Consider the following 8,512-nt stretch of genomic DNA (forward strand, 5'->3'; position numbering starts at 1 on the left):
AAGCGTCAGCTGAAAAATAATTTACATCCATGAAAAACACCTGAAGATTTTTTTAAGGTGGAACAAAACACCTTTTAAAATTGACTAAAATTCTCTATATTGACCAAAGAACCTTAAAATTAACTAAAACACCTTAAACTAACAAAAACACCTCATTAACTTATATATATTAAATGAACAGAAACACTTTAAAAAGAACTAAAATATCGTAAAACTAAAACCAAAACCATACCCAAAAACCTTAAGGTGGACAAGCATATCTGAAATGAACTCAAACACATCAAAAGTAACTGAAGCACCAAGAAATACCTTCAATTTACCAAAACACCATGCAATTAACTTAAGTACCTTAAATTTAACAAAACACTGTAAAATTAACGAAAAAAAAACAAAAACGAAAACATCTCAAAATTAACTCAACATCTTAAATTAACTAGAGAACCATAAACTGATTTAAACACCACAAAAGTAAGTAAAATGCTGTAAAATTAACTCAAAGTAACCAGAACACATCAAAAGGAACTAAAAGACCATAAAATTTGCTGAAATACCTTAAATTAACCAAATCACTGTAAAATAAACTAAAGAAAAAATAAAATTAACTAAAAGAACTCAAAATGAACTTAGACACTGACACCTTTGCTTAACTAAAACCCCGCAAATTAATCTAAATACCTAAAAGTAATTAAAACACCATAAAATGTAATTAAATACTTCAAATCAACCTCCAAAGTAACTAAAACAACAATCAAGGAAAAACACCTTACATTTGAATGAAACACTTTAAATTAACTAAACTACCTAGAATTGACAGAAATACCGTCAATTAAAAGCAGCTAAAATTTGACAAGAAATGATCCGAGGATAGATTAAATGTGGAAAAAGTGTGAGCGGTGAGGAAACGCCGGAATGAGCTGTTCTCTTGGTGTTCCGGAGGGTTCCTCCGCCCGCCGGCAGGTAGAACCGGCTCAGTCATGTGAGAACGTCTGCAGGAGAAGAAGAACAAACTGCTTTATTAGAGTGTTTGCGGGAGCTGTCGCAACACGCACGCACACACACACACACACACACACACACACACACACACACACGTGCGCGCTCGCTAGTAGCTGTCGGCAGGGGGGGGGTTGCAGCTGTCAGGGCCTTAGACGAGGACAGTGGGCAGTAGAGTTACAACCAGCATTTATTTTGGAGGCGAGGAGAGTTTTGGTTCCTGTCAGGAGGTTTTTGCTTCAGAAAACACACAAAAAAAAACACGCAAGAGTTTTTTTGTGTTTTTTTTTTTTTTTTTTCTGGAAACAGTCGACTGACGGGTGGAGCAGAGGGGGAGCGGCATGTCAGGGTTAAAATCAAAGCTTTCCACAGCGAGTAACAGATGGTCTGTCGGCTAAAATAAAATGAAATAAAAAAATAAAAAAAAAAAAGCAATTAAAGAAATAGCTGGAATTTTTCCATTAAAATCAGAGATGATTTATCAGAAACATTTGGAAGCGTCATTTAAAGGAGGCTGGAATTAAAATCCATCCATGCCTTGTTTGGAAAATAAAACTGTCCTGAATCTGAAACAATACAATATTATGTTTGGGAAAATTAAAACTCCTGAACAATGACAGACAAGAAAGGGAAAAATTGGTGTTTAAAATCCTGAACGCTCAAGATCCAGGAGACGTGTGTGTGTGTGTGTGTGTGTGTGTGTGTATTTACGCTGTACGTTTCCATGGAGACACCATAGAGGCAAGAGGGGAAAGGAATGAGCCGGGAATTGAAAATAAAAACGACTAAATGACAACTCCGATAAACTGTTGATTTGAATGCGGTTTAGAGAAACGATCAGGTTAAAGGTGATGATCCAGAATGCTCTCCAGTGAAGCGGCCGCTCCCCTCCTCCTCCTCCTCTTCGTCGTCTCTCCGGCCCCATCCTTGCCGCCTCTCCGGTTCCCCCCCTTCCTCGCCGTCTCTCCGGGCTCCTCCTCCTCTTCCTCTGTGCTTTGGATGGTTGTCGTCTACCGGCCTGTTGAACTCTGGCTTGTTTTCCCCTCCACGCCTTCCCTCCTGCAGGAGATCGATGAGGTAGGAACTTCCTCGTCGGCTCGGTCACCGTGACAACCTGCCCGCCTTCATGGCTTCGTCTTTGGGTGTCTGTCGGTTTTTAAATCTCACAGCCTTTGATCCGGATTGGTTTTCCAAAGTGTTTCATTTTTTTTTTTTTGTTAAAGGATTCGGCTTCGTCCAGGAGTCTTAAGCGGTTCTCGCTGACCCCAACCAATGGGGTGGGACCAAGAGAGTCATGTGACCCCTGGATCCGTCCATAGCTCAGGAACTTCCCTCCCCCTTATGAGGTGTTTTAAATGCCGCCGTTCACCCAGTTACAAAAATTAGCTTAGCCTTGGAGAAGCCTGGCAGAGTCACAGGTGATTCATGATAATTCACAGCTGACCGTTAACAACACACAGGTGATTCTAAAGAACTCACAGGCTAAACTGAACGACTCACCTCTAATCAAAAACGACGTACAGGTCATGCTTAACGACTCGCCGGTGATTCAAAACGACTCACAGCTGACCCTTAATGACTCAAAGACTCACAGGGGATTCTAAATGATTCATACGCGACCTTTAACGACTCACAGGTGATACGTAATGATTCACAGGTGAACATTTACGACTCAAAGCTTACTCTTATCGATTCACAGGTGATTCGTAGTGATTCACAGCTGACCCTGGACGACTCAAAGCTTAGTCTCAATGACTCGCATTTGATCCTTAATGATTCACAGCTGATACATAATGTTTCACAGGTGATAAATAATGTTTCACAGGTGATTCTAAATGATTCACAGGCGACCCTTAATGACTCGCAGGTGATAAATAATGTTTCACAGGTGATTCTAAATGATTCACAGGCGACCCTCAATGACTCACAGGTGATACGTAATGATTCACAGGTGACCAATGACGACTCAAAGCTAACGATAAATTACTCACAGGTGACCTTAATGACCCACAGGTAGCCTTATGACAACTTACAGGTGATCCTTAGCGATAGGTGACCCAAAATAGCTCAGAGTGGATACTTAACAACTTAGAGATAATGTTTAATGACTTATCGATCATTCTTAATGACTCAAAGGTGATTCATTAAAGACTGACAGGTGAATCTTAATGTCTCATAGATAATTCTCAACAACTCGGGTGTTCCTAATACCCAGATTTAAATCCTCAAGTGACCCAAAGTGCAACTCCACCTGTCAAAGCCTCCTCTTCCTGGACAAGGTTGGTCACATGATTCTCTTCGGTCATAGCGAGCGAGACTCTGGGATGAAGGTGAAGCAAGTCTTGACAAGCTTCAGCCAAAGACAAAAGAGCAGGAGGATGGATCAAGAGACATATGGCTGCAGGAAAATCCGTTTCCTATGATTTTTGTGAAATTACCTTTTTCGTACATCTTTCCGAATTAGCAAAATGAGTGAAGAAACTCCTGAGTTTCCATTTGTCCTCCACATGTCTGCGGTCAGGTCGGAGAGATCGTACGACTCCACTTGGAGTGGAACCCCAAGACGAAGCCGTGAGCGGTTCTTCTTTTTTCATCATCTTAAAAAAAAAGACGTCATTTAACAAAGTTCACCTGCATCTATGAGAAATGTCCAGGAAAGATTGAACCCCGAGTGACACCTGGATCCATAGCTCGAATTTATCCTGCAGGAAACCTCCCGAACTACCTAACTAACTCTGATTTGAGAGGACAGAATAGAACAGGTGTTTTATGGTCAAACAGCTGAAGGACCTGAGATGTAAAAATACCCAGATTCCCGGTCTGGTTGGGACCTCGTCCTGTCGTAGATCAGAAGGGGGGCAGTGGCATCGTGAAATCACTCGATCTGATCATACTGGTTCAGAATTTTTGATCGTACAAAGAGCAACGTCTCTAAACGAACAATCATACCTGCACGTGAGGCAGTATTTGATTCGTTAGCATTTACTGCTGAATTACAGAAGTAAAGTTAGCAAGCGCTAATTGTTTAGATCTGATGCTAACTAATAATTTTCTCATTTATCTATGAGGAGATTGTGTGCAAAAATGTTACGCTGAAATAGAGCGGTTCCATTTTCATTCTATGAAGACGTCAGTCTCGCCGCCGCCTTCGCCGCAACGCTCGAGCACTGCGATCCGTCACAGCCGTGCGCAACCGTGAAATAATCGTGCGCTGATGTTCGTTGTCGTATATCACGGTGACGGCAGTTTCCTGTGTGTTCCAGCTGGAGGGGAAGGTCCAACAGGGGGAGCGAGACTTCGAGCAGATCTCCAAAACCATCCGCAAAGAGGTCAGCCGGTTCGAGGTAAGAGCGCCGACCAGCAGGCTGAATGCCTTCGCCGGGCGATCCACCTATCAATGACCTGATATCCCCACCCTTCCCGCAGAAAGAACGAGTGAAGGACTTTAAAAGCATCGTCATCAAGTACCTGGAGTCACTGGTTCAGACGCAGCAACAGGTTGGTGATGGATCTCTCTAGCGTTTTAACACCTAAACAAATATCTATATCAGAATCAGAATTTGCTTTTCGTTGAAAGCAGCTCCTGCTACAAATGGGCAAGAATCAAATATGATGTTCTGTAACGTCATATGAGGAGTGGATCAATAACAGATTCGTTTGAAGGAATCATTTTTTATTTTTGTTCGTCCAGGGAATGCACATACGGGAAAGAGCTGATTTATATTAGATTTAGCTCATTTTCAGCCATTAGTTCCTGGGTATAAAAATGCAACGAGAGTTAACCTTTGACCTTGAGTTCATTTCATCTTGGTCATGTTTTTCGCCCAATCAAAAAAATCAGTTGAGGAATTGTTTTGTTTTTTCTTTCTCAACGCTCTCGTTTTTGTCATTTTTGAGCCGAGTCTAGCGTCTGACTGGCGTTTTCTCCCCGCAGCTGATTAAGTACTGGGAGGCCTTCCTGCCCGAGGCCAAGGCCATCTCATAGACGCCCCCCCCGTGGAGCCCCGGACCCCCGACAGCACCCGACCCGCCGCCCGGGTCGCCCTCCACCTTCCCGCTTCCACCCGAGGAGACGTGAGGGAGTGAAATCGCTTCAATGTCACTTTCTCCGCAGCTCAAAGAAAAACGACAAGACTGATCGTTTCACTTTTTTTTTTTAATTTCCAATTTCATTTTCCCTTTGATTCTTTTTTTTTTTTTTTTTCGCGTTCTGCTAAGTCGCGTCACTGAGATCCCCCCCCCACCCCGCCGCAGACCTCTGGATGAAAAAGTTATCCTTATTTTCCGAGACTGAGAGACCCGGTGTTCAGGTGGAACCTGAAAGCATCGCCGAGTCAAAGGTGTGACACATTCGCTGCGAGGAAAATGTATTTGATTTTCTGAATTCGCTATGCACACGTCTCAGGATTTTGGCGGGAAAAGATTGCTGCTGGAAAAATCCCTCAATCTAAATCGACGCTGTGATATTAAAAGAATTACGATAAGATGTTTTTTTTCCTAAATTTAGTAAAGTATTCTCTTTAGGAAATTTATTTTGTTTCTAATTCAAAGGAAAAGTAAGTCATGAAATTTCTTAAAAGCTCTTTAATGGAACCTCAAAAATGCAAAGGGCTTTTACGATTAATTCATAATCTGGTCATTACAAGGTGATATCTTGTTAATGTCCCTGTATCGTGTGAAACTTTCCCTCCCAATTCTGAGATAATTCTGTCTTTAATTCAGGAAAAATCCCCAAATATTCCCAGAGATGTATTCATGGCTCTTCCCCACAAAAGACGCTTTGTCTGATTGTGTCCTGACCAGACGAAAGAGCGTGCCGGTAAATTCACCACTTCATCATTGACCTGTGCGGACCTATGGAAGAACTTTCATGCCAAAAAAAAATGTTAAAATTATTTAATCCTCACAAAAATGATGTCGCAAATCCTAACTTTAACACACAAGTCTATTTTTAATTTGATATTCAGTAATTCAGTAGAAGGCATAGGGTTTGAAAAGATGTATTTCTTCCTCCACAGTAATGTGGTTGCATGTAAGCACTTACCTGCTATGTAGATAAAAATATTCATGTTAGAAAATAGATATTCATGGAAGAAAAATGTAGCCAATGACTTAATTTTTTAAAGGAAATATAACCCATCTGAGGAGTATTTATATGAAGTAGAGTAAAAACAACCTATTAATAAAACCTTAATGTTACTTTTTATTACAAAAATACAAAAAACAAATTTCCTATTTATGAAAATGAGTTTCTTGTCAGTTCTGATTCTTCTGTTTTCTGACAACAAAGGGATTTCATATAAATGTATGTTTAAAATGATATGATAAACATTAGCTTTATTGACTAACATAAAGGTATATATAAAATTATATCATAAATATTTTAATGAATACTATTTAATAATACAAATCGACTTATATTAATAAAGCATGGCTTAGTAGGTTTAATTTTCTTTTAAGTTTTTTTTTTTTTTTTTGGCATGAAAGGGCTTCCATAAAAAAATAAACACCTCCCACGCCGCCTTTTGTCACGCAAGTTTAATTTTGTTCTGATCCTGCTGTTTTTCCGCCCGGTAACACAATGTGAAGCTGTCATTGGCTGTTCTGTCCTCACTTCCTGTCCTCACTTCCTGTTTTTCTAATCAGTTTTCTACTGTGAGATTCGGACTCGCTGACGAAGGAGCGGCAGTCACTCTGTGGCTCAGCCCGACTCCCGCTCCTCGCCACCGGGCTTTAAGTTGCTGCATGAACGACAGTGAAGGCAACTATTTTTTTTGTTTTTGTTTTTTTTTTTTTGAGGCCCAGCTGAGCTTCTGCTCACCAAGCGTCCAGAGGGACTATTTCTTTCGCCTTGATTATTTAATGTTGACTCCGTTGAGCTAAGTCTCGCACTTCAAGGCTAAAACTCACTTTTTGTTGTTTTTTTTTTTTTTCCATCTCGTGGCCACAAAATACTGCTCTGTTCGGCCGCTGCAGGCCTCCATACTTTAAACCCGTGGGCCAATCAGACGCTGAGTCTGAACGGCGCCTCTTCCACACCGTCATCCCAAACGCTCGGTCGTTTAAAACACTTGCCTGAGGACGTGTGTGTGTCCAATGTCAGAGTGCGTGTTTGTGTGTGTGATGGTTAATTTTCCTCTTGATTTCATAATAAAAGCACACCAGTGGATAAAATGAAACACAGCTCAGCCGCCTGGTTCTGGAACTGTGACTCGTAGAATCTCGGCCCTGGTGGTTCCGTCCGTGTTCTGCTGGGTTCCCTCTTGGTTCTCTTATTTGTTGGTATTATTTTTTCCTGTTGTCTTCCCTGGAGGATGAGATGAAGGTTCTGGAAGCCTCTTCCCCTGGGTTTAATTCTGCAGAGCTGATGTTTGACGAATAAAGTTCCTGCTGGAGTTTGAACCCCGAGTTCATCCTGTCATTCTGACCCGAGTTCATGCTTTCTCTTGTCTGCGACCTAAGTTCATCATTTTACTCGATTCTAACCCGACTTGATCCTGTCACCCATGTCTTACCTGCCTTCATCCTTTCATTTGACTCTGGGGTGATTTTATCCTTTCACTCATCCTGTGACGTCAGCTCCTATTTTCTCTTTATTCTGCCATTTTCTTTTTGTTTCCGGATGAATTCCGGATGTTCTCCAGAGTATTTTCATTTCAAGTTAGGAAGTTTTTTCATGTTTAAACGAATAATAAGTTACACTTTAATATTAAGGAATTTATTCAAATTGAAAAAAAAAAAAAAAATCATATTATACAAGCAGATTTTTTTTTTAGTTTATTTTGATTTTTTTTTTCTTTCCTTTTTGCTCAAAACGTCGGTGTGTTTATTCAATCTGTGTTTCAGGCTGCGATGATCAGAGACGGGTAAAGATCCTTCGGCTGTCAGGAGGCTTTATACACACACACACACTCACGGACGCACACACACACACTGTGTCTGCTGTTACTTTGCGTCGCTCCATCGACTAGCTGTCATTGCCCGTCTGCAGGATTCTGTGGAAACAAATTCACATCTGCTTTTATTAAGAAGCTCCGCAGGAATATTCACTTCCTGTGTGTGCGCACACCTGTGTCAGTCAATTTATCACTGACACTTTATTCCAGGCCCTCTGTGTGTAAAAGTTAATCCCAGGTTTTGTTTTGTTCCTCCGTATTTTCTCGCGGTGGAGTCGATGAACCTCCTGAAATTTCCTAATAAATCAGATTCACAGGAAACGAGCCAAAGTTGTCAAAAAGCCGTAGCAGGGAAGGGACTGCTTCGAGGAATTGCTTGTTCGTCTCCGCGGGGAACGGCGGCATGGAGGTCAGAGGTCAGCGGGCCCCCAGGTGAGGAACCGAGCCGCGTCTTTAACCTGCTCCTGCAGGAGCATCTGCAGGATCTACACTTTGACTTGTCCTTGTTGGCTCCGTGGTCGCCCCGCCACCGTGGAGATGAAGATTCCCCGCCGCCGCCGCCGCCGGGCCTCATCCCGCCGCCTCGCCTCTATTATCTGCTGCCGCACTGAGCGAGAGCCAGG

At 41.9% G+C, this 8,512-nt stretch overlaps 1 protein-coding gene across 1 annotated transcript in view; it reads left to right on the forward strand.

The window, feature by feature from the left end:
* snx2 (sorting nexin 2) overlaps positions 1-7,401 on the forward strand; it is a 16,785-nt gene extending 9,384 nt beyond the window's left edge. Inside the window, exons 13-15 of the mRNA XM_086169424.1 lie at positions 4,257-4,337; positions 4,420-4,491; positions 4,928-7,401. Of these exons, the coding sequence (XP_086025550.1) occupies positions 4,257-4,337; positions 4,420-4,491; positions 4,928-4,978 (204 nt within the window). The 3' untranslated portion in view covers positions 4,979-7,401. The remainder of the gene's footprint in view (positions 1-4,256; positions 4,338-4,419; positions 4,492-4,927) is intronic.
* The last annotated feature ends 1,111 nt before the right edge of the window (positions 7,402-8,512 follow it).

The sequence above is a fragment of the Fistularia commersonii genome, chromosome 22 (genome assembly GCF_037954325.1).
Source record: "Fistularia commersonii isolate RoL2024-O1a breed Wild chromosome 22, RoL_Fcom_v1.0, whole genome shotgun sequence".
Taxonomy (NCBI): domain Eukaryota; kingdom Metazoa; phylum Chordata; class Actinopteri; order Syngnathiformes; family Fistulariidae; genus Fistularia; species Fistularia commersonii.